The sequence below is a fragment of the Anomaloglossus baeobatrachus genome, chromosome 4, assembly GCF_048569485.1.
Source record: "Anomaloglossus baeobatrachus isolate aAnoBae1 chromosome 4, aAnoBae1.hap1, whole genome shotgun sequence".
NCBI lineage: Eukaryota > Metazoa > Chordata > Amphibia > Anura > Aromobatidae > Anomaloglossus > Anomaloglossus baeobatrachus.
This window is the reverse complement of record NC_134356.1, coordinates 119,563,201-119,588,063: the sequence shown is the minus strand read 5'-3', so window position 1 is coordinate 119,588,063 and position 24,863 is coordinate 119,563,201. Positions and strand designations below refer to the sequence as shown.

The 24,863-nt window shown below is 51.2% G+C and overlaps 1 protein-coding gene and 1 long non-coding RNA gene across 2 annotated transcripts in view; one reads left to right on the top strand and one right to left on the bottom strand.

The window, feature by feature from the left end:
* Window positions 1–24,863, top strand: part of DDX41 (DEAD-box helicase 41) — a 103,724-nt gene that overhangs the window by 62,660 nt on the left and 16,201 nt on the right. The window contains 2 exon segments of the mRNA XM_075342319.1: window positions 6,868–6,939; window positions 15,140–15,236. Of these exon segments, the coding sequence (XP_075198434.1) occupies window positions 6,868–6,939; window positions 15,140–15,236 (169 nt within the window).
* The window catches only part of LOC142301289 (uncharacterized), a 35,273-nt gene that overhangs the window by 3,979 nt on the left and 6,431 nt on the right, over window positions 1–24,863 (bottom strand). The window contains exon 2 of the long non-coding RNA XR_012752740.1: window positions 5,156–5,363. This is a non-coding gene — a long non-coding RNA (uncharacterized LOC142301289). The remainder of the gene's footprint in view (window positions 1–5,155; window positions 5,364–24,863) is intronic.

The following is a 24,863-nucleotide window of genomic DNA, read 5'->3' as shown; positions in this document are numbered from 1 at the left end:
GAGCGGTTCCGGACAAGCGCTTTGCTAAACGGCACACTGACACGCGTTATCCCTTTCCACCTGAAGTCGTTAAGGGGTGGGCACACTCCCCCAAGGTGGATCCTCCAGTCTCTAGATTGGCCGCTAGGTCCGTTGTGTCTGTTGCCGATGGCTCATCCCTGAAGGATGCCACTGACAGACAGAGCTCTTGGTGAAGTCTATTTATGAGGCTACGGGCGCGTCTTTCGCCCCGGCCTTTGCGGCCGTGTGAGCTCTCCAAGCAATCTCGGCATGTCTGACTGAGATTAATGCCGTCACGCGGAATTCTGCCCCGCATGTTTCATCCTTGACCTCTCAGGCATCAGCATTTTCGTCCTACGCCATGAACGCCGTCCTGGACTCCGCTAGCCGTACGGCCGTGGCATCCGCTAACTCCGTGGCAGTCCGCAGGGCCATGTGGCTGCCCGAATGGAAAGCAGACTCTGCTTCCAAAAGGTTCTTAACTGGTTTGCCTTTTTCTGGCGACCGTTTGTTTGGCGAACGGTTGGATGAGATTATTAAGGAATCCTCGGGAAAGGACTCCGCCTTACCCCAGTCCAAGCCTAAGAAACCTCAGCAGAGGAAGATCCAATCGAGGTTTCGGTCCTTTCGTCCCTCCGCCAAGACCCAATCCTCTTCGTCCAACCGGCCGGAGAAAGGCCAGAGGAACTCCTATGCGTGGCGGTCCAAGTCACGCCCCCAAAAGGCCGCGGGAGGCACTGCCTCCAAGACTGCCTCCTCATGACTCTCGTCCTCATCCAGCCACATCCTCGGTCGGTGGCAGGCTCTCCCGCTTTGGCGACGCCTGGTGGCCACACGTTCAAGACCGTTGGGTGAGAGACATTCTGTCTCATGGTTACAGGATAGAGTTCAGCTCTCGACCTGCGGCTCGTTTCTTCAGAACCTCCCCACCCCCCGCACAGGCCGACGCACTTTTTCAGGCAGTGGACGCTCTGAAGATGGAAGGAGTTGTGATTCCCGTTCCCCTTCAGGAACGTGGTCGCGGATTTTACTCCAACTTGTTCGTGGTGCCAAAAAAGGACGGGTCATTCCGTCCCGTTCTGGACCTCAAGCTGCTCAACAGACATGTGAGAATCAGACGGTTTCGGATGGAATCTCTCCGCTCGGTCATCGCCTCGATGTCACAAGGAGACTTCCTAGCATCGATCGACAACAGGGCTCAAGGAACCTGGACTCCAATAGAATCATCCCTTCAGATCAATATCCTGGAGATAAGGGCAGTATATCTAGCCCTATTGGCTTTCCATCGGTGGCTGGAGGGCAGGCAGATCCGAATCCAGTCGGACAACGCCACTGCCGTCACCTACATCAACCACCAAGGCGGCACTCGCAGTCGTCAAGCCTTCCAGGAAGTCCGGCGGATTCTGCAGTTTGTGGAAAACACAGACTCCACCATCTCCGCAGTTCACATCCCGGGCGTAGAAAACTGGGAAGCAGATTTTCTCAGTCGTCAGGGCATGGACGCGGGGGAATGGTCTCTTCACCCAGACGTGTTTCGAGAGATCTGCCGCCGCTGGGGAACGCCGGACGTCGATCTCATGGCGTTACGACACAACAACAAGGTCCCGGCCTTCATGGCACGGTCTCAGGATCACAGAGCTCTGGCCGCGGACGCTTTGGTCCAGGATTGGTCGCAGTTTCGACTGCCATATGTGTTTCCCCCTCTGGCGATGCTGCCCAGGGTACTACGCAAAATCCGGTCCGACTGCCGTCGCGCCAGTCTCGTCGCTCCAGACTGGCCGAGGCGGTCGTGGTATCCGGATCTGTGGCATCTCACGGTGGGTCAACCGTGGGCACTTCCAGACCGCCCAGACTTGCTGTCCCAAGGCCCGTTTTTCCATCTGAATTCTGTGGCCCTCAACCTGACTGTGTGGCCATTGAGTCCTGGCTCCTAGCGTCTTCAGGGTTATCTCAGGATGTAATTGCCACCATGAGACAAGCCAGGAAACCAACGTCCGCCAAGATCTATCACAGGACTTGGCAAATCTTCTTATCCTGGTGCTCTGATAACGGTTTTTCTCCATGGCCGTTTGCCTTACCCACATTTCTTTCATTCCTACAATTTGGAATGGATATGGGTTTGTCCCTCGGCTCTCTCAAGGGCCAAGTGTCGGCGTTCTCCATGTTTTTTCAAACGCGACTAGCCAGACTTCCGCAGGTCCGCACGTTCCTGCAGGGGGTTTGCCACATGGACCCACCTTACAAACGTCCGTTGGAACCTTGGGATCTTAACAGGGTCCTGACGGCTCTTCAAAAGCCGCCTTTTGAGCCGTTGCGGGATGTCTCTCTCTCCCGTCTTTCTCAGAAGGTGGCCTTCCTGGTTGCAGTCACATCACTTCGGAGAGTGTCTGAGCTTGCAGCGCTGTCATGCAAATCTCATTTCCTGGTTTTCCACCAGGATAAGGTGGTTCTGCGTCCTGTCCCGGAATTCCTCCCTAAGGTGGTATCCCCTTTTCATCTAAATCAGGATATCTCCTTGCCTTCCTTTTGCCCTAATCCAATTCACCAGTGTGAGAAGGATTTGCACTCTTTGGATCTAGTGAGAGCACTCCGGATCTACGTGTCTCGCACGGCGCCCCTGCGCCGTTCAGACGCGCTCTTTGTCCTTGTCGCTGGCCAGCGTAAGGGCTCTCAGGCCTCCAAGTCCACCTTGGCTAGGTGGATCAAGGAACCGATTCTCGAGGCCTACCGTACTTCTGGGCTTCCGCCTCCTTCAGGGTTGAAAGCCCATTCTACCAGAGCCGTAGGTGCGTCCTGGGCATTGCGGCACCGGGCGACGGCTCAGCAGGTGTGTCAGGCGGCTACGTGGTCTAGCCTGCACACTTTCACGAAGCACTATCAAGTGCATACCTATGCCTCGGCAGACGCCAGTCTAGGTAGGCGAGTCCTCCAGGCGGCGGTTGCCCACCTGTAAGAGGGGGCCGTTTCCGGCTCTTTCTATTGGGGTATTGGTTTACCCACCCAGGGACTGCTCTTGGACGTCCCAATTGTCTGGGTCTCCCAATGGAGCGACAAAGAAAAGGGGAATTTTGTTTACTTACCGTAAATTCCTTTTCTTCTAGCTCCTATTGGGAGACCCAGCACCCGCCCCTGTGCCCTTCGGGCTGGTTGTTCTTTTGTGTACACATGTTGTTGATGTTGATTTCTTCTTTTGGTTCATGGTCTTCAGTTCTCCGAACATCCTTCGGATTGAATTTGCTCTAGACCATTTATAAGTTTTCTCCTTCCTGCTTTTGCACCAAACTGAGGAGCCCGTGGTCCACGGGAGGGTGTATAGGCAGAGGGGAGGGGTTACACTTTTTTAAAAGTGTAATACTTTGTGTGGCCTCCAGAGGCAGAAGCTATACACCCAATTGTCTGGGTCTCCCAATAGGAGCTAGAAGAAAAGGAATTTACGGTAAGTAAACAAAATTCCCCTTTTTTGCAACAGCTATTTCAGTTTCATATATCTAATAGCTGATGGACTCAGTAATATTTCTGGATTGAAATGAGGTTTATTGTACTAACAGAAAATGTGCAATCCGCATTTAAACATAATTTGACCGGTGCAAAAGTATGGGCACCCTTATCAATTTCTTGATTTGAACACTCCTAACTACTTTTTACTGACTTACTAAAGCACTAAATTGGTTTTGTAACCTCATTGAGCTTTGAACTTCATAGGCAGGTGTATCCAATCATGAGAAAAGTTATTTAAGGTGGCCACTTGCAAGTAGTTCTCCTATTTGAATCTCCTATGAAGAGTGGCATCAGGAGCTCCTCAAAACAACTCTCAAATGATCTGAAAACAAAGATTATTCAACATAGTTGTTCAGGGGAAGGATACAAAAAGTTGTCTCAGAGATTTAAACTGTCAGTTTCCACTGTGAGGAACATAGTAAGGAAATGGAAGAACAAAGGTACAGTTCTTGTTAAGCCCAGCAGTGGCAGGGCAAGAAAAATATCAGAAAGGCAGAGAAGAAGAATGGTGAGAACAGTCAAGGACAATCCACAGACCACCTCCAAAGACCTGCAGCATCATCTTGCTGCAGATGGTGTCAATGTGCATGGTCAACAATACAGCGCACGTTGCACAAGGAGAAGCTGTATGGGAGAGTGATGCAAAATAAGCTGTTTCTGCAAGCACGCCACAAACAGAGTTGCCTGAGGTATGCAAAAGCATATTTGGACAAGCCAGTTACATTTTGGAAGACGGTCCTGTGGACTAATGAAAAAAAGATTGAGTCGTTTGGTCAAACAAAAAAGGCGTTATGCATGAAGGCAAAAACACACAGCATTCCAAGAAAAGCACTTGCTACCCACAGTAAAATTTGGTGGAGGTTCCATCATGCTTTGGGGCTGTGTGGCCAATGCCAGCACCGGGAATCTTGTTAAAGTTGAGGGGCGCATGGATTCAACTCAGTATCAGCAGATTCTTGACAATAATGTACAAGAATCAGTGACGAAGTTGAAGTTACGCAGGGGATGGATATTTCAGCAAGACAATGGTCCAAAACACCGCTCCAAATCTACTTAGGCATTCATGCAGAGGAACAATTACAATGTTCTGGAATGGCCATCCCAGTCCACAGACCTGAATATCATTGAAAATCTGTGGGATGATTTGAAGCGTGCTGTCCATGCTCGGTGACCATCAAACTTAACTGTTTTGTAAACAGGAATGGTCAAATATACCTTCATCCAGGTTCCAGGAACTCATTAAAAGCTTCAAGATAAAAGCTTCAAGAAGTGACTAGAGGTTGTTATTTTTGCAAAAGGAGGATCTACAAAATATTAATGTCACTTTTATGTTGAGGTGCCCATATGTTGAGGTGCCCATACTTTTGCACCTGTCAAATTTTGTTTAAATGCAGATTGCACATTTTCTGTTAGTTCAATCCAGAAATATTACCCAGTCCATCAGTTATTAGATATATGAAACTGAAAAACCCAAATTATTATAAAGAAAAAAGGTTAACATTAATAGGGGTGCCCAAACTTTTTCATATGACTGTAGATTAAGATTAAAGGCAACAAAACACATGGAAGCAAAGAAACTCTTGTTAAACCCTTTACTCTGATAACAGCTAGTTTACACCCCTTGGAATTATCTCAAGCAGCTTCATGATGTATTTACCTGAATTGTCTTGGAGTAGTTCCCAAAGGTGCTGAGCACTTTTTGGTTGTTTTGCCGTCACTCTGCGCTTCAAGTCATCCCAATGCATCTTTATTAGATCGATATCAAGTGATTGTTGAGACCATGTCATCTGAAATAGCATTCCACTCCTCTACGTGTTGGAGACGTAGCCCTTACATAGCCTGGAGGAGTGTTTTGGGTTATTGTCCTGTTGTAAACATAAATGAAAGTCTTGGTAAGTGCAAACTAGATGGGATGGCATTTGGTAGCCGAAATGGAAAATTGTGCTTTGAATTTGGAATAAAACGCCAACAGTGTCATCAACAAAGCACCGCAACACCATTACACCTTTTACCTCCATGCTTCATGATGAGCATCCACGCACCTCTGCATCTCACAAATAATGGGCAGCTGGTACCAACTGATAATAGACTGTCTCTCTTATTTCAGTGATTGTTGCCATATTCTGGCGTAGCAGTGTTGTAGAATAGCGCTCATCAGCATTGTATGGAATTCTGTACCAGCATTGCCTCTGCAAAACGCCCTGATGGTCGCAAACCCCAAGATCGGGGATTCAACAAACGAACCCCTGACTTCTGCTTAGTTGGTCACTGGAAGCCAACTCAGGAGACTCCTGATGAAGCTGCTTGAGAGAATGACAAGGGGTGTAATGCAGTCACCAGAGGGGGACTTTGAGGAATCTAAGGTTTAACGCACTCTGGTTTGTTTTATGTGTTTATTTATTAGTGATTTAGATATTTGCTGCCTTCAGTCTGATTCTACAATATACACATACTAATATGAACAAGGAAAGCCATTGCATAAACAAGGGTGTGCAAATGTTTGATCGATTCTCAATATCTTCCACATGGTATAGATGAGATTTACTGATGTTACCAGTGCACTGTGGATTTTCTGGACATCTGGACAGAAAGTCCACTATACGTACACTATGTGTGCGCTTTTCCTGGGCCGTGAATGCGTTTACATAGTCTAGCTTGTGTTATCAACTGAGTGGGATGAAAATCTACATCTGACATGATACTGACTGTGGTGGGTAAAAAGGTATGTTTTGGTGCTAAAGAATTCAGAATGTTACCATATTATATGGAGAAAATACAAGTGTGTTAATGGCTGAATCGGAACCCTAGGAATAATGTAAGAGAGTTGCCCAGTACTAGAAAGAAAGGTTCTGCTCTTTTTCCCTTAAAACCAAGGCGTTGAGGGTTTGTGTTTCTCTCTTTGGGTATAAAAGAAAAATTGAATGTGGTGCACATTATCAGATGCTGTAAACCTTGTGTAGGGAAGAATGACTGAGTATTAGGGCTTAGTAACACCATATACCATGTTCACGACCATATAACTGCCAAGTTCACATTCCGCATTAAGGCCGCAATATCCTGTGCGTGTTTGGCTCTCCTCACCCAAATTAATAATAATATGTACACCTATGGTTTTCAGGTGGGTAGACCTGCAGTCAGGCCATTAATCAGGTGTGAACAGACCATGAAATATGGCTGCTGTACATTCGTGTACGGTGCCACAGCTTATGACCCAGAATCGCAGGGACTCTGCATGTCTCTGAGGAGACGTTCCTAATAGATTTGCTGTGTGCATGACGCCCAATTTGTTGCTTACTTAGTCTTTCTGAAACATGATCGGAGTGCCATGAAAATCTTTGTCACTGATATTTTGGTTTGTCCCCTTTTCAGGAGGTTGAATATGTGAAGGAGGAGGCCAAGATGGTTTATTTGCTGGAGTGTCTGCAGAAGACTCCACCACCTGTGAGTAACACTGAAGGTTTTCTAAGGAAGAAGTTGACATGTTTCGTCTGATTCCTGTACTGTATTGTAATGTAGTCCTGCATCTTGTTTGTTTGTTGTTTTTTTTTTTTTTTTTTTCTTTTGAACCCTGCCTTAGTGAGTACAGGGCTTTTATAAGGGAGTCCCAGAGAGAATAGCTCCGTACCTACAGTAGATTAGTGGATCTTTGTAATTGTGCTAAGCTGTGCCCACACAAAGTATTACATCAACAAAAGAGATGAAAAAGTGTACATGTACGCCTCATACGTATATAGAAAAACCAACAGAAGCATTGCCATAAACATCAGTACAGCTACCTCTAGGAACCTAAGCCAGGGCCCACATGCCTCCATCATCACTACTGTTAGGCTTTTCTTGTTTTGAAGCTGTGGAAATCATCTTCCCAAACTGAGTAGAGCTCTTTGATGAGACTCTGCTCCATCATTGCAGCAGTAGAGCGAGGAAACTGGAATCTGAACTGTACAGCGCCCAGGTCTTCTAGCTCTCCCCTGCCCCACTCATTAGCTATAAAGGCATAGAGGGAAGGTTGTTTACCACACTAAGGGTACCTGCCCATAATCCGCCGCACACGCTGCTCCAGGACACAGCGTGTCTTCTCCTGTGGAGACGCAAATGTTGTCCGCAGGAGAACAAGGCGTCTGTCCCCAGTCACGATCAGGGATCTGGGCGCTGTAGACTTTCGCTGTGTCTCCGCAAGCATAAACTCACATTTCTTTATCGTTCCGTATTGGGAGACCCAGACATTGGGTGTATAGCTTCTGCCTCCGGAGGACACACAAAGTACTACACTCAAAAGTGTAGCTCCTCCCTCTGAGCTTATACACCCCCTGGAGAACCAGATGTAACCAGTTTATCGCTTTGTGTTCAGGAGGTCATACATCCACACATGCATTCTCATCTGATTTTTCATTTTTGGAAAGAGTTTGAAGAAAAGCGGGTCCAAGCCTGGACCCTCGGCATGTCCCTTCTCACCCCACTGTGTCGGCGGTGCTGTTAAGGTTGATTCCCAGGCTGGAGCCTTACATGCCGTGCTCCTTCACCATCCCTCCGGGGCTCTGGCTTGAAGTGGGAGCCAGCACGCTTCTCCATGCTTGGCATGAGACCGGTCTCCATCCGCAGCCCTTCAGGACCCTGCTGGACCGGAGCACTCATCCCTCAGGGACTTGGAACCCTGCGTCTCAGCAAGCTAAGTACCTGAGACGGTTATATATGGGGGTCCCTTGTACTTTATTGTTGTGGGAGAGTGTGCTGAGTAATTTTTCTGACATTTCCGACAGGTTCTCTGGCTGTCGCCTGAGAACCGCGCCGATGGTGCCTGCGCGTCGGCCGCACCGCTCAAATTTAGGCTCCGGCTTCGCCGGAGGCCTACTTTCGGTTTCACTGCCCTCGCATGTCATTCATGCAGAGGGACAGCGCGACTCCGCCCAGCGGCCGTTCTACAAAGGGGAGAGACACTCCTCACTGAGTACATGTCTCCTCCCCTGTGAATCTCTTTGGCCCTCCAGATCCCGCTCTCAGAGTGAGTCCCGCCCCCTCTCTTCACTCCGGTGGCCATTTTCTCAGCGTTTTTCCCTTCGATCACCACTGGTCTGCAGCATCCCTGCTGAGGTGCTTGGGAGTCCGGGCTTCGGGATCTGGAGGGCACACAAACCGCTCCAGCGGTCTGGTAAGCCACAACCTCTGGTTGTGGACCTTCTGTATATACTCTCTGGGGGTCATTCTGGCAGAGCCCTCACTCCAGCAGCATGTCACACACGAGGAGCAAGGCTCCAAAGCTGTTTTCAGTATGCACTGCATGTAGGCTCCTACTGCCGGAACCGAGCTCCTATCCACATTGTGATGCCTGCTCTAACCTGACGTTGCCTCAGCCTGAAATCGCACCCCCAGGGGTCTCTCAGGCTGCTCCGGCTCCTGTGGCTGAACCCCCGGCTTGGGTAGAATCCTTAACCAGGTTAACTAACTAACCTTAACTATCTCCCAGTCTTTTGCTGACTCCATGGGACATCTGTCCAGGACTTTGCTGAGCATGCATCAGCCCCCTTCACAGGGTGCCTCTGCTGCTAGATCTCTCTCAGGACCGGAGCTCACAGAGGATTCATCATCTGGTCCCAGGCCCCGTCCTTCTAAAAAGAGACGCAGGGCTCCCTCTCCTTCATCCCGCGGCTCGGTTTCAGAAGCTGACTCGCAGGATAAGGAGGATGCCTTTACTGGGGGCTCGGAGACTGCCTCCATGTGCCCCATTGGTCTGTCCGAAAGTGACTCAGATGTTAGTGATTTGATTGCGTCCATTAATTCTGTACTGGATCTCAATCCGCCAGTATCAGAGGAGCAACCCTCTCTGGCAGAAAAGCACCAGTTTACCTCGCCTAAGAGGACAAAGAGTGTGTTCTTTAACCACTCCAGTTTTCAGGCCGCTGTGACCAAGCCCAGGGCCTGCCCTGACAAACGCTTCCCTAAGCGTGGTTCTGATGACCGTTTTCCCTTTCCACCTGAGGTGGTCAAGGAGTGGGCTCATTCGCCAAAGGTAGACCCCCTGGTGTCTAGATTCTCAGCCCGGACCGTTGTATCAGTGGCTGATGGCACCTCGCTTAAGGATTCCACTGACTGCCAGGTTGACCTTCTGGCCAAATCCGTATATGAGGCGGCAGGGGCCTCGTTCGCCCCGACTTTTGCAGCAGTGTGGGCTCTCAAAGCCATCTCTGCTTCCCTAGAGGAGATGCATTCCCTCACTAAGGAATCTATGCCTGAGATGGTTGCCTTAACTTCCCAAGCTTCGGCTTTTTCATCCTATGCCATGTCTGCTATGCTGGAGGCTTCTCACCGCACTGCGGTGGCTTCGGCTAATTCCCTCGCTATCCGCAGGATCTTGTGGCTTCGAGAGTGGAAAGCAGACGCTGCTTCCAAGAAGTACCTTGCTGGGCTCCCTTTTGCTGGGTCCCGGCTGTTCGGAGAACAACTGGATGAAATTATTAAGGAAGCTACTGGCGGGAAGAGTACTTCCATGCCACAAACCAAAACCAAGAAACCTGTCCAGGGTAGGAATCAGTCGAGGTTTCGTTCCTTTCGTTCCTCCAACTGGTCGTCCTCTAAGCCCTCGGCCTCGTCCACTAACACTGCCAAGGACCAAAAATCCAGCTGGCGCACAAAAGCGCGTCCACAGAAGACCGCAGGTGCTGCTGCCACTAAGGCAGCCTCCTCTTGACTATCTGTCCGCGCCAGCAACGTCCTTAGTCGGTGGCAGGCTCTCCCACTTTGGCGACGTGTGGTTTCAACACGTCTCCGATCAGTGGGTGCGGGATATCATCTCCCACGGCTACAGGATAGAATTCTCTTCCAGCCCGCCAAACAGATTTTTTTCTGTCAACTCCCCCCTGCTCCAAGTCCGCCGCCTTCTCTCAGGCCGTGGCATCCTTGCAGGCCAACGGAGTAATTGTACCGGTTCCCGCCCGGGAACGGTTCAGAGGTTTCTACTCAAATCTCTTCCTAGTCCCCAGAAAGGACGGTTCCTTCCGGCCCATCCTGGATCTCAAGCTTCTCAACAAGCATGTTCAGGTGCGGCATTTTCGCATGGAGTCTCTACGGTCAGTCATTGCATCAATGACCCAAGGGGATTTCCTGGCATCCATCGACATCAGAGATGCCTATCTGCATGTGCCAATTGCAGTTTCACACCATCGTTGGCTACGTTTTGCAATCGGAGAGGAACATTTCCAATTCGTGGCTCTCCCCTTCGGGTTAGCCACAGCCCCTCGAGTATTCACTAAGGTCATGGCAGCAGTGGTTGCGGTTCTGCACCTACAGGTGTTGGTAGTGATTCCTTACCTGGACGACCTTCTAATCAAGGCTTCATCCAGCGCAGACTGTCAGCGGAGTGTCTCGCTCACTCTTGCCACTCTAGCCCAATTCGGGTGGATTGTCAATCTTCCCAAATCCTCTCTGACTCCGACCCAGAGTCTCACGTACCTAGGGATGCAGTTCGAGACTCTGCCGGAACTTGTGAAGTTGCCCTTAGTCAAACAGCAGTCCCTCCAACTGGCGGTCCGCGCTCTGCTGAGGCCCCGCCGTTATTCCATCAGGCACCTGATGCAGGTGCTGGGTCAGATGGTGGCGTCAATAGAGGCTGTTCCCTTTGCCCAGTTCCATCTGCGGTCACTGCAGCTGGACATTCTCCGCTGTTGGGACAAGCGGCCTTCCTCCTTGCACAGGTTAGTGGCTCTGTCGCCACAGACCAGGAGCTCTCTTCAGTGGTGGCTTCGGCCCCTCTCTCTGTCTCAGGGGCGCTCCTTCCTGACCCCGTCCTGGGTGATTCTCACCACGGATGCCAGTCTGTCCGGCTGGGGAGCGGTATGTCTCCACCACCGAGCGCAGGGCACTTGGACTCCGTCCGAGTCAGCCCTCTCGATCAATGTGCTGGAAACCAGAACTGTGCTTCTAGCTCTCCTAGCCTTTCACCACCTGTTGGCGGGCATGCACATCCGAGATCAGTCAGACAACGCGACATCAGTTGCCTACATCAATCACCAAGGCGGGACACGCAGCCGCCTGGCAATGTTGGAGGTACAACGCATCCTTCAATGGACGGAGGACTCCAAGTCCACCATATCCGCAGTCCACATCCCAGGCGTGGAAAACTGGGAAGCAGATTATCTCAGCCGTCAAACCGTGGACAGTGGCGAGTGGTCCCTGCATCCGGCAGTGTTTCAGTCAATCTGCCGCAAATGGGGCACTCCGGACGTCGACCTAATGGCATCCCGTCACAACAACAAGGTTCCGGTTTACGTGGCTCGCTCCCATGATCCTCAGGCCTTCGCCGCGGACGCTCTGGTTCAAGACTGGTCCCAGTTTCGTCTGTCCTACGTGTTTCCCCCTCTAGCTCTCTTGCCCAGAGTCCTGCGCAATATCAGAATGAAGGGCCGTCGAGTCATTCTCATTGCTCCGGACTGGCCCAGGCGAGCTTGGTACCCAGACCTGCTCCATCTGTCCGTAGAGGTGCCGTGGCATCTTCCGGACCGTCCAGACCTTCTCTCACAAGATCCGTTTTTCCGCCAGAATTCTGCGGCTCTCAGATTGACGGCGTGGCTCTTGAGTCCTGGATCTTGACTGCTTCTGGTATCCCTCCTGAAGTCATCTCCACTATGACTCGGGTCCGTAAGTCTTCCTCTGCCAAGATCTATCACAGGACTTGGAAGATTTTCCTGTCCTGGTGTCGCTCTTCCGGCCATTCTCCTTGGCCTTTTTCCTTGCCGACCCTTCTGTCTTTTCTACAGTCCGGTCTGCAGCTGGGATTGTCCCTCAACTCTCTCTCAAGGGACAAGTCTCGGCTCTGTCAGTGCTGTTCCAGCGGCGTATCGCCCGGCTGGCTCAGGTCCGCACCTTCATGCAAGGTGTGTCTCACATCATTCCGCCTTACCGGCGGCCCTTGGATCCCTGGGACCTCAATTTGGTTCTCACGGCTTTGCAGAAACCTCCCTTTGAACCTCTCAGGGAGGTTTCTTTGTTTAGTCTTTCACAGAAAGTGGTCTTTCTAGTAGCCATAACTTCCCTCAGGAGAGTCTCTGATTTAGCTGCGCTCTCTTCGGAGACACCTTTTTTGGTTTTTCATCAAGACAAGGTGGTTCTCCGTCCGACTCCGGACTTTCTCCCTAAGGTGGTTTCTCCTTTCCACCTTAACCAGGACATTACCCTTCCTTCCTTTTGTCCGGCTCCTGTTCATCGCTTTGAAAAAGCGTTGCATACTCTGGATCTGGTGCGGGCGCTCCGGATCTATGTGTCTCACACTGCTGCTATTAGGCGGTGCACCTCTCTTTTTGTGCTAACCACAGGTCGGCGTAAGGGCCTCTCTGCTTCTAAGCCGACCTTAGCCCGTTGGATCAGGTCCACCATTTCGGAGGCCTACCTGTGTTCTCAGGTGCCTCCCCCGTCGGGGATCAAGGCACACTCGACCAGAGCTGTCGGTGCCTCTTGGGCTTTCAGGCACCAGGCTACGGCTCAGCAAGTCTGTCAGGCTGCCACTTGGACTAGCCTGCATACCTTTTCAAAGCACTACCAAGTGCATGCTCATGCTTCGGCAGATGCGAGCTTGGGCAGACGCATCCTTCAGGCGGCTGTCGCCCACTTGTGAAGTTAGGCTCCGCCTACTTCTCAGTTCTGTTTATTCCCACCCATGGACTGCTTTGAGACGTCCCAATGTCTGGGTCTCCCATAGGAACGATAAAGAAAAGGAGAATTTTGTTTACTTACCGTAAATTCTTTTTCTTATAGTTCCGTATTGGGAGACCCAGCTCCCTCCCTTTTGCCTGTTGGCAGTTTCTTGTTCCGCGTGTTATCACCGGCTGTTGTCGTAGACAGAGGTTGTTCCGGTTCTGGCTCTGTTTTTACTTGTGGGTGGCTATTTTCCTTCAGCTTTTGCACTAAACTGGTTAGATCTGGTTCTCCAGGGGGTGTATAAGCTCAGAGGGAGGAGCTACACTTTTGAGTGTAGTACTTTGTGTGTCCTCCGGAGGCAGAAGCTATACACCCAATGTCTCAATGTCTGGGTCTCCCAATACGGAACTATAAGAAAAAGAATTTACGGTAAGTAAACAAAATTCTCCTTGTTGCCACTCGGAAAGCCGTGCCGCAGGCCAGGTCACACTGCGGAAAAAAGAAGCACAGTGAGCATGGGGTTTCTGTAAATCCCAACCACTGAGCTTCTACTTTACAACGCAGCATTTCAGACTTGGTGAAAACACTCTGCGTCCAAAACACTACTATTCCTGATCGTGGGCACGTACCAGAAACCGAACTGTTCGTACCAAGGTGAGGGTTCACGTAAATGGGGTGTCTCCCAAAAGATATTTCAGGCATATCCTATGTATTTTCTTCTTTAAGTGAAAGAGCAATGCAGCTCAAAGTTACATGTGGGCAGCAGCCAGTGGTCCTAAACAGCAGTCCTGATCCAGATCTGGGTAATGGGGCACGCTTTTTTTTTTTTTTTTTTTGTACCTGGCCCCATTACTATTAGGCCCCTTTCACATTGCGTTTTTCTCTACGTCCACAGGTCCCGTCGGGGCATCCGTCCGGACCGCCCCTCCCCCACTCTGCAAAGCGTGCTCCGGACGCATGCGCCCGACAGGGCCATTCACTGTTATGGAGCGTCCTGCGTTAGCGTGTGCTCTGTTTTGTGCCATTTTTTGCACACATACATTACTGCAGACGGATACCCGAACGTAGAGGAGTACGTTCGGGTGTCCGTCTGCAGAAACGTATATGTGCAAAAAATGGCACAAAACAGAGCACACGCTAACGCAGTGCGCGCCATAACAGTGAATGGCCCTGTCTGGCGCATGCGTCCGGAGCACGCTTTGCAGAGTGGGGGAAGGGCGGTCCGGACGGATGCCCCGACGGGACCTGTGGACGTAGAGAAAAACGCAATGTGAAAGGGGCCTTAGGGCGGCTTTGCACACTACGACATCGCAGGTGTGGGGTCAAATCAAAAGTGCCGCACATCCGGCGTCACTTGCGATGTCGTAGTGTGTAAATCCTAGATGATACGATAAACGAGCGCAAAAGCGTCGTTATCATATCATCGGTGCAGGCTCCAACAGTTCCATAATGCCGGTGCCGCGACAGGTACGATGCTGTTCCTCGTTCCTGCGGCAGCACACATCGCTGTGTGTGAAGCCGCAGGAGCGAGGAACATCTCCTTACCTGCCGCCGGCGGCTATACGGAAGGAAGGAGGTGGGCGGGATGTTTACGTCCCGCTCATCTCCGCCCCTCCGCCGCTATTGGCCGCCTGGTGTGTGACGTCGCTATGACGCCGCACGACCCGCCCCCTTAGGAAGGAGGCGGGTCACCGGCCAGAGCGACGGTCGCAGGGCAGGTGACTGCATGTGAAGCTGGCGTAGCGATAATTTTCACTACGCCAGCTATCACAAGATATCGTACCTGCGACTGGGGCGGGGACTATCGCGTGCGACATCGCAGCATCGGCTTGCGATGTTGCAACGTGCAAAGCCCGCCTTAGAGATGGCATGCCTTATTTCATGCATCTTTTTACAAGTGTAGTTGCAGTTTAGTCAGAGAGGTGGTCCACATCTACAGTCATAACTAGGTTATGTATGGCCATAGATTGTTTGTTTGTTTCTCTAACCTTTGTCATGTTATTTGCACATCTACCAGGTGCTGATTTTTGCAGAGAAGAAAGCTGATGTAGATGCCATCCATGAGTATCTGCTATTAAAGGGAGTGGAGGCAGTAGCCATTCATGGAGGCAAAGGTTTGTAAAATCTTTTGCTGTACCTTATTTTTAGTGGGTTGCTTAGGATTGGTGATAAACTTGACAGCCTTTTTCCTGAAAACGACATCAAACCAGTCCAATGGTCATATTACAGCATGGCTCTATTCTGTTGAGTGAAACTAATCTGCAATACCAAGTGAAACCCATGGATTGCTGTGGTTTTGTTTCTGGAAGAATGCAGACCTGTTTTTCTAACTACAATTAAGGGTACTTTCACACCTCCGGTTTTTCTTCTGCGGCACAAACCGGCACTTTGCAGGAAAATCGCAACCGGTTTTTTTTGCTGCCGGTTGCGATTTTCCTGCATAGACTTTAATTAGTGCCGCATTGTGCCGCATGGCCTTGCGTTCCATCCGGTTTTTGCCGCATGCGGCAGATTTAGCCGATGCGGCGGCCGGATGGAACGTTGCCTGGCACGTTTTTTCGTGCGGCAAAAAAAACCGCATCGCGCCGCATTCGGCCGATGCGGCGCATCTCTCAATGCCTGCCTATGGCGGCCGGATGCGGCGCGATGCGGCAAACACCGCATCCGGCCGCCGCATACGGTTTTTGCCACTGCGCATGCTCAGTAGCATGCCGCAAGCGGCAAAAACGGGGCGGGCCGCATGGGAAAAACTTATGCAAAGGATGCAGTGTTTTCACCGCATCCGTTGCATAGCTTCCACAGCCGGATTGAGCCGCAGGGCTCAAGCCGGATGTGTGAAAGTAGCCTTAGTAGGTTTTAGTGAGGTGTCAGTTGGGACCAATCCAACAGAGTCGGCACCCCAGCGAGAGCCACTAAATTCTCTTAATGGCTTTCAGTGGGCTTAAAATTCTGGTGTTCAGCAGAGGAATCCCACTGACTTGAACAAAACCCCGCCCACTCGACAATTTAATTGGCCCATTGCAAGTGGGTGGGGTTTTGGCCGCATTAACATAATTTTAAATATGTGTTCACCTGGGGTGAGCACATATTTAATAGGGATCCTTTTAGGATCCAAAAGAACCTACTTTTTTTTTTTGGTGAGCGGGGACAAGTAAGCCGGAACACCAAAAAGAGCCAAACTGCACATCACTAGTAGACTTAATTCTATATCATTTTAATTATTCTGTGACTGAGGCCTCGGCTTCACTTGCGTTTTACATGGACGAGTGCAGCCGATAAAACATCAAATTATACTCGCTCCTGTGTAAAACTGTGGAGCAGTGTCCATCCGCGATTCTTTTCTCATGCAGGATCGGATGATTAAATTGCTCATAAGTATAATAACATTAACCCCAAACAGAGCATTGAATTAACTAACGTCATTCACTAGCTAGGCTTGTGGCTTCTTATAAAGAATAACTTATATGTATTTTTGTTCACTCACTAATTAAAAGGAAACTGTCACCAGATTTTTGCCATTTAATCTTAGAGCAGCATGATGAAGGAAACGAGATCCTGATTCCAGTGGTGTGTCACTTACTGGGCAGCTTAGTGTAGCTTTTATAAAATCACTGTTTAATTAGCAGGATATTACTATTAGAGGACTGCTTGCCATTCTGCCAGTTAGGCCAGCAGATGCAGGAGTTCTGTATAATCCTGCTCTACATTCAAATAACTGCTACATCTGCAGCAGAGAAAATATTGAATTTATCAAAATGACAGCAAACAGCTCAGTAAGTGACACATCGCTGGAATCAGGGTCTCTGTCTCTATATTATACTCCTCTCAGATGAGGGAGCAAAAACCTGGTGACAGATTCCCTTTAAGGCTATGTGCGCACTGAGCGTTTTTCGGGTGCGCCTTGGGGCTCAAAACTGCATGACTTTGCTTCCCCTGCAAATTCTATGATTTCTTAGTTTTGCTGTCCGTGCACAGCTTTTTTTTTTTTTTTTTTTAAAGCTGCATTTTTGAGCTAAAAAAAATGGACATGTCAATTCTTTTTTGCGTTTTTCACCCATGCAATGCATTGGAAAAACACAGAAAACCGCTGTGATAAAAAAGGCACCGAAATGCGGTAAAAACACATGCGTTTTTACTGCTGCGTTTTTGCCGTGGGTGCATTTTTGTGCGTTTTTTTTTGCTGCGAAAAACGCAGCGTTTTTGAGAAAGTGCAAAAACGTCATATTGCGCACATAGACTAAAAGAAACCCAAGAAATCCTATTACTTGACTAACATGCAGAGGAAGAGGACTTGAACTATAGTGCCACCTATTGGAAGTAGCAATCCCAAAAGTCAAAATCGACCTTTCTTTGTCGCTCCATTGGGAGACCCAGACAATTGGGTGTATAGCTTCTGCCTCCGGAGGCCACACAAAGTATTACACTTTAAAAAGTGTAACCCCTCCCCTCTGCCTATACACCCTCCCGTGCATCACGGGCTCCTCAGTTTTATGCTTTGTGTGGAAGGAGGCACACATCCACTCATGCATTCTCATTTTAGTTATATCGGTTGGAAGAAAAGTGGGCCCCCACGGGGCCCCCGGCATGTTCCCTTCTCACCCCACTACGTCGGCGGTGCTGTTAAGGTTGAGGTACCCATTGTGGGTACAAAGGCCGGAGCCTCATGCCGTCTCCTTCACCATCCCTTAGCGGCTCTGGGAGAAGTGGGATCCTGAGCGGTCATCCATTCACTGGGACCGTGCTCCCTCCGCAGCCCCTGTGGGAATCTGTCGGACAGGAGTTGATTTATCCTCAGGGACCGGGCCCTGCATCACTAAGGTACTCTGTATCCCCATGGGGGATGTGCATGGAGCGCCTTCATCCCGGACGCTGCAGCAGCTGCTTATTTGTGATGGCCGGCGGACTTCCGCGCCGACCGCGCCTGTTTGTCGGCCGCGGTCTTAAATTTAGTCCCCGGCTTCAATTGCGGCCTAGTAGCAAAACTCCCGCCCCCGGGCCTGTCTATCAGGGGTAAGGGCGGGACTGCCGACCTGACGTCGGTTGTGAGGGCCGGAGCATCCTGTATGTTTCCTCCCCCCTCACTGATCACTGTGGGGACTCCAGATTCCCGCACTTTTCTAGCGCCGCCCACGGCCCCACTCCTCCCCAGAGAGCTCCGGCAGCCATTTTTTTGGCATTCTGCCTGTGGAGGATTTCCAGGAAAGAGCTCTGCATCGCTGGGAGACCTAAGGCAGGGAATCTGGAGGACACCCACTCCGCTTTTTAGCGGTCGGTAAGCCACACCGGTCACCCGGTGCTGGTCCCCTTAGGGTGCCGGAATAGATACTATATATATATTTATATATCTCCTGTTTGGTCGGGCTGTTTACCCTTTCCCATATACCCTCAGTGATCACTCTCCTAGGAGACAACAGCATGTCGTCCACAAGGAGCAAGGGTGCCAAGGCACAGGGTTATTTTGCGACCTGTACCTCTTGTGCGGCTAAGTTACCTGCGGGTTCCACCTACCCTCACTGTGAGCAATGCTCAACCCCTGTTTTGCTTGCTCAGCCGGAGCCTCGGTCACTAGTGGGCCCCTCGGCTCAGGTAGAACCCCTTGCTCCCCCTGTCCAGGCGGCAGGGACAGAGTTTGCAGTTTTTGCTGAAAAACTCTGAGTCACTCTCACAATCCATGGCTCAGTCTATGGACAAATGGTCTGCCAAGCTGCTTGAAGCTTTGCAGTCCAGACCGGTCCTTCCACAGGCCCCGGGCCCTGTTGGATCTTCGCCTCCAGGCCCCTCTCTGTCCGCGCCGCAGCACGTTCCCAGGGGGGGCCCTAGGTCTCATGTGGAGGACTCCGGCCCGGACCACAGTCCCAGACCGGCTAAGCGGGCCCGCTGGGAATCTTCCCCGACTTCTTCACGCTGCTCGGGTTCCCAGCTTGAGGACTCTCTGGAGGACGAGGCGGACGTCGCAGCTCAGGGCTCTGACCCTGACGTTGCTCTCAATCTTGATACACCTGAAGGGGACGCCATAGTAAATGACCTTATCTCGTCCATCAACCAGGTGTTAGATATATCTCCCCCGTCGCCACCTGTAGAGGAGGCGACTTCTCAGCAGGAGAAACACCAGTTTCGGTTTCCTAAACGTACACGGAGTGCGTTTTTCGATCACTCTAACTTCAGAGATGCTGTCCAGAAGCCCAGAGCGGTTCCGGACAAGCGCTTTACTAAGCGCCTTACTGACACACGTTACCCCTTCCCCTCTGACGTTGTTAAGGGTTGGGCTCAATGTCCCAAGGTGGATCCCCCAGTCTCTAGATTGGCGGCTAGATCTGTGGTATCGGTTGCAGATGGCTCATCGCTAAAGGATGCCACTTACAGGCAGATAGAGCTCCTGGTGAAATCCATCTATGAAGCCACGGGCGCGTCTTTTGCCCCGGCTTTTGCAGCCGTGTGGGCACTCCAAGCTATCTCAGCTTGTCTGGCTGAGATTACTGCGGTCACACGTAATTCTGCTCCGCAGGTTGCGTCTTTGACTTCTCAGGCGTCAGCTTTTTCTTCCTACGCCATGAATGCAGTTCTAGACTCTGCTAGCCGTACAGCGGTGGCATCCGCTAACTCTGTGGCAGTCCGCAGGGCCATGTGGCTGCGCGAATGGAAGGCAGACTCGGCTTCCAAGAGGTTCTTAACCGGTTTGCCGTTTTCTGGCGACCGCTTGTTTGGCGAACGATTGGATGAGATTATTAAGGAATCCAAGGGAAAGGACTCCTCCTTACCCCAGTTCAAACCGAAGAGACCTCAGCAACGGAAAATACAATCGAGGTTTCGGTCCTTTCGTCCCTCCGCCAAGCCCCAATCCTCTTCGTCCAGCAGGCTGGAGAAAGTCCAGAGGAACTCCTATGCGTGGCGGTCCAAGTCACGCCCCCAAAATGCCGCAGGAGGCACTGCTTCCAAGGCGGCCTCCTCATGACTCTCGGCATCCCCGAACTGCATCCTCGGTCGGTGGCAGGCTCTCCCGCTTTTGCGACGCCTGGTGGCCACATGTTCAAGACCGATGGGTGAGAGACATTCTGTCTCACGGTTACAGGATAGAGTTCAGCTCTCGTCCCCCGACTCGTTTCTTCAGAACCTCTCCGCCCCCCGAGCGAGCCGATGCACTTTTTCAGGCGGTGAACGCTCTGAAGACAGAAGGAGTTGTGATCCCTGTTCCCCCCCCAGGAACATGGTCGCGGCTTTTACTCCAACTTGTTTGTGGTGCCAAAGAAGGACGGCTCGTTCCGTCCCGTTCTGGACCTCAAACTGCTCAACAGACATGTGAGCACCAGACGGTTTCGGATGGAATCTCTCCGCTCAGTCATCGCTTCGATGTCACAAGGAGACTTCCTAGCATCGATCGACATCAAGGATGCTTATCTCCATGTGCCGATCGCACCCGAACATCAACGCTTTTTGCGTTTCGCCATCGGGGACGAACACCTTCAGTTCGTGGCTTTGCCTTTCGTCCTGGCGACAGCCCCAAGGGTGTTCACCAAGGTCATGGCATCTGTTGTGGCGGTCCTACACTCTCAGGGCCACTCGGTGATTCCCTACTTAGACGATCTTCTGGTCAGGGCACCCTCTCAGATGGCGTGTCAAAACAGCCTTTCCGTCGCTCTGGCGACTCTCCAGCAGTTCGGGTGGATCATCAACTTCCCAAAATCCAAGTTGACACCGACCCAATCACTGACGTACCTCGGGATGGAGTTTCATACTCAGTCAGCAGTAGTCATGCTACCGCTGGACAAACAGCTTTCGCTGCAGGCAGGGGTGCAATCTCTTCTTCAGGGTCAGTCACACCCCTTGAGGCGCCTCATGCACTTCCTGGGGAAGATGGTGGCAGCGATGGAGGCAGTGCCCTTCGCGCAATTCCATCTGCGGCCACTCCAGTGGGACATTCTCCGCAAATGGGACAGGAGGTCGACTTCCCTCGACAGGAACGTCTCTCTTTCCCTTGCAACCAAGATGTCACTTCAGTGGTGGCTCCTTCCCAACTCTCTGTCGCAGGGAAAATCCTTCCTACCCCCCACCTGGGCTGTGGTCACCACGGACGCGAGCCTGTCAGGGTGGGGGGCGGTTTTTCTCCACCACAGGGCTCAGGGAACCTGGACTCCGATAGAGTCATCCCTTCAGATCAATATTCTGGAGATAAGGGCAGTGTATCTAGCCCTATTGGCCTTTCATCGGTGGCTGGAGGGCAGGCAGATCCGGATCCAGTCGGACAACGCCACTGCCGTCGCATACATCAACCACCAAGGCGGCACTCGCAGTCGTCAAGCCTTCCAGGAAGTCCGACGGATTCTGCAGTGGGTGGAAGCCACAGCCTCCACCATCTCCGCAGTTCACATCCCGGGCGTAGAAAACTGGGAAGCAGATTTTCTCAGTCGACAGGGCATGGACGCGGGGGAATGGTCTCTTCACCCAGACGTGTTTCGAGAGATCTGTCGCCGCTGGGGAACGCCGGACGTCGATCTCATGGCGTCACGGCACAACAACAAAGTCCCGGCATTCATGGCCCGGTCTCAAGATCACAGAGCTCTGGCGGTGGACGCATTAGTTCAGGATTGGTCGCAGTTTCGACTGCCCTATGTATTTCCTCCTCTGGCGATGCTGCCCAGAGTGCTGCGCAAAATCGGGTCCGACTGTCGTCGCGCCATTCTCGTCGCCCCAGATTGGCTGAGGCGGTCGTGGTACCCGGATCTGTGGCATCTCACGGTGGGTCAACCGTGGGCGCTCCCAGACCGCCCAGACTTGCTGTCACAAGGGCCGTTTTTCCATCTGAATTCTGCGGCCCTCAACCTGACTGTGTGGCCATTGAGTCCTGGCTCCTAGCGTCCTCAGGGTTATCTCAAGATGTCATTGCCACTATGAGACAGGCCAGGAAACCAACCTCCGCCAAGATCTATCACAGGTCTTGGAGGATCTTCTTATCCTGCTGCTCTGATAATGGTTTTACTCCCTGGCCCTTTGCCTTACCCACTTTTCTTTCATTCCTTCAATCCGGAATGGACAAGGGTTTGTCTCTCGGCTCTCTCAAGGGACAAGTATCGGCGCTATCCGTATTTTTTCAAAAGCGTCTAGCCAGGCTTCCGCAGGTCCGCACGTTCCTGCAGGGAGTTTGCCACATAGTCCCACCTTACAAGTGTCCGCTGGAACCCTGGGACCTTAACAGGGTGCTAACGGCTCTTCAGAAACCACCTTTCGAGCCGCTGCGGGATGTCTCTTTATCACGTCTTTCGCAGAAGGTGGCATTTCTAGTGGCAGTTACATCGCTCCGTAGAGTGTCGGAGCTGGCAGCGCTGTCATGTAAAGCCCCCTTCCTGGTTTTTCACCAGGATAAGGTGGTTCTGCGTCCGGTCCCGGAATTTCTCCCTAAGGTGGTATCCCCTTTTCATCTCAATCAGGATATCTCCTTACCTTCATTTTGCCCTCATCCAATTCACCAATGTGAAAAGGATTTGCACTCATTAGATCTGGTGAGAGCACTCCGGCTCTACGTGTCTCGCACGGCGCCCCTGCGCCGTTCAGATGCCCTCTTTGTCCTTGTCGCTGGCCAGCGTAAGGGTTCGCAGGCTTCCAAGTCAACCTTGGCTCGGTGGATCAAGGAACCGATTCTTGAAACCTACCGTTCTTCTGGGCTTCCGCTTCCTTTGGGGCTGAAAGCCCATTCTACCAGAGCCGTGGGTGCGTCCTGGGCATTGCGGCACCGGGCTACGGCTCAGCAGGTGTGTCAGGCAGCTACCTGGTCTAGTCTGCACACTTTCACGAAACACTATCAGGTGCATACCTATGCTTCGGCAGACGCCAGTCTAGGTAGGCGAGTCCTTCAGGCGGCGGTTGCCCACCTGTAAGAGGGGGTCGTTTTCGGCTCTTTATCGAGGTATTCTTTTACCCACCCAGGGACTGCTTTTGGACGTCCCAATTGTCTGGGTCTCCCAATGGAGCGACAAAGAAGAAGGGAATTTTGTTTACTTACCGTAAATTCCTTTTCTTCTAGCTCCTATTGGGAGACCCAGCACCCGCCCCTGTTCCCTTCGGGCTGGTTGTTCTTTTGTGTACACATGTTGTTCATGTTGAATTGTTCTTTTGGTTCATGGTTTTCAGTTCTCCGAACATCCTTCGGATTGAATTTACCTTAGACCAATTTATAAGTTTCCGCCTTCCTGCTTTTGCACCAAAACTGAGGAGCCCGTGATGCACGGGAGGGTGTATAGGCAGAGGGGAGGGGTTACACTTTTTAAAGTGTAATACTTTGTGTGGCCTCCGGAGGCAGAAGCTATACACCCAATTGTCTGGGTCTCCCAATAGGAGCTAGAAGAAAAGGAATTTACGGTAAGTAAACAAAATTCCCTTCTTTAACGAGCCTTGTCATATTATTTGATATTCTGGTTTGGCTTATACCCTAACTTGCAGACACAGTGTTTCGGAGTGATTGCCCCTCATCAGTGCAAAGTGTGAGATCTGATCTGGCTAGGTGAGATGCTAAGGCCCTGTGCGCACACTGTGTTTTTTGACACGTTATTTGCCACGGTGTTTGCTGCCGAAAAGGTGTGGGTTTTTTTGTTTTTCTTCCCCAGCAAAATCTATGAGAAATCCAAAATGCTGTGCGTACACTGCATTTTTTTCCCTACAGGTCTTGCAGCAGAATTTCTGCAGCAAAAAGAAGCCGCATGTCACTTCTTTTCCGCAGGTACCTGTGGTTTTGCCATTGATAAATGGTTAAAAACCGCAGGGGCAAAACCGCAACAAACTGCGGTAAAATTGCATGCGGATTTTGGGTGCGTTTTTGCCGCATGTGCGGAATTCTGCCAGAGGGTGCATATTTTGCATACGAAACTCATATACCCAGTGTGCAAAGACCCTAGGACTGGGATCTAAGGGGTAAGTTTTCTCCTTATGGAGAGTGACACGCCAGGTCTGGCATGCCAGTATGAGGAAACTTTACCGCCTTGCATGCTCTTCTGAGAGATTAAATAGGGAAATTGCATCTTCAAAGAGGAAGGAGACTTGAACTTTAGTGCCACCTTTTGGAAGTGGCAATACTAAGTCAATATCGACCCTATAACAGTGCAGACATGTCCCTTTCATACAAGATGATGCATCGCTGAAAATGATGATCTTGTGCACTGCGCAATAAATCATTTCACACGCTGATTGAGCATTCATCAGGTAATTGGCAGCCTGTTTACACTACAAGATAATTGTAAATGCTCATTCATGAATATCTGTCAGTGCAAATGCAGCCTTAAGGGGGCTTTACACGCTACGACATCGCTAATGCGGAGTCGTTGGGGTCACGGAATTTGTGACGCACATCCGGCCGCATTAGCGATGCCGTTGCGTGTGACACCGATGAGCGATTTTGCATCGTTGCAAAAACGTGCAAAATCGCTCATCGGTGACATGGGGGTCCATTCTCAAAAATCGTTACTGCAGCAGTAACGAGGTTGTTCCTCATTCCTGTGGCAGCACACATCGCTCCATGTGACACCGCAGGAACGAGGATCCTCTCCTTACCTGCCTCCTGGCCGCTATGCGGAAGGAAGGAGGTGGGCGGGATGTTCCGCCCCTCCGCTGCTATTGGGCGGCCGCTCAGTGACGTCGCTGTGACGCCGCACGGACCGCCCCCTTAGAAAGGAGGCGGTTCGCCGGTCACAGCGATGTCGCCGGGCAGGTAAGTATGTGTGACGGATCTGGGCGATGTTGTGCGGCACGGGCAGCGA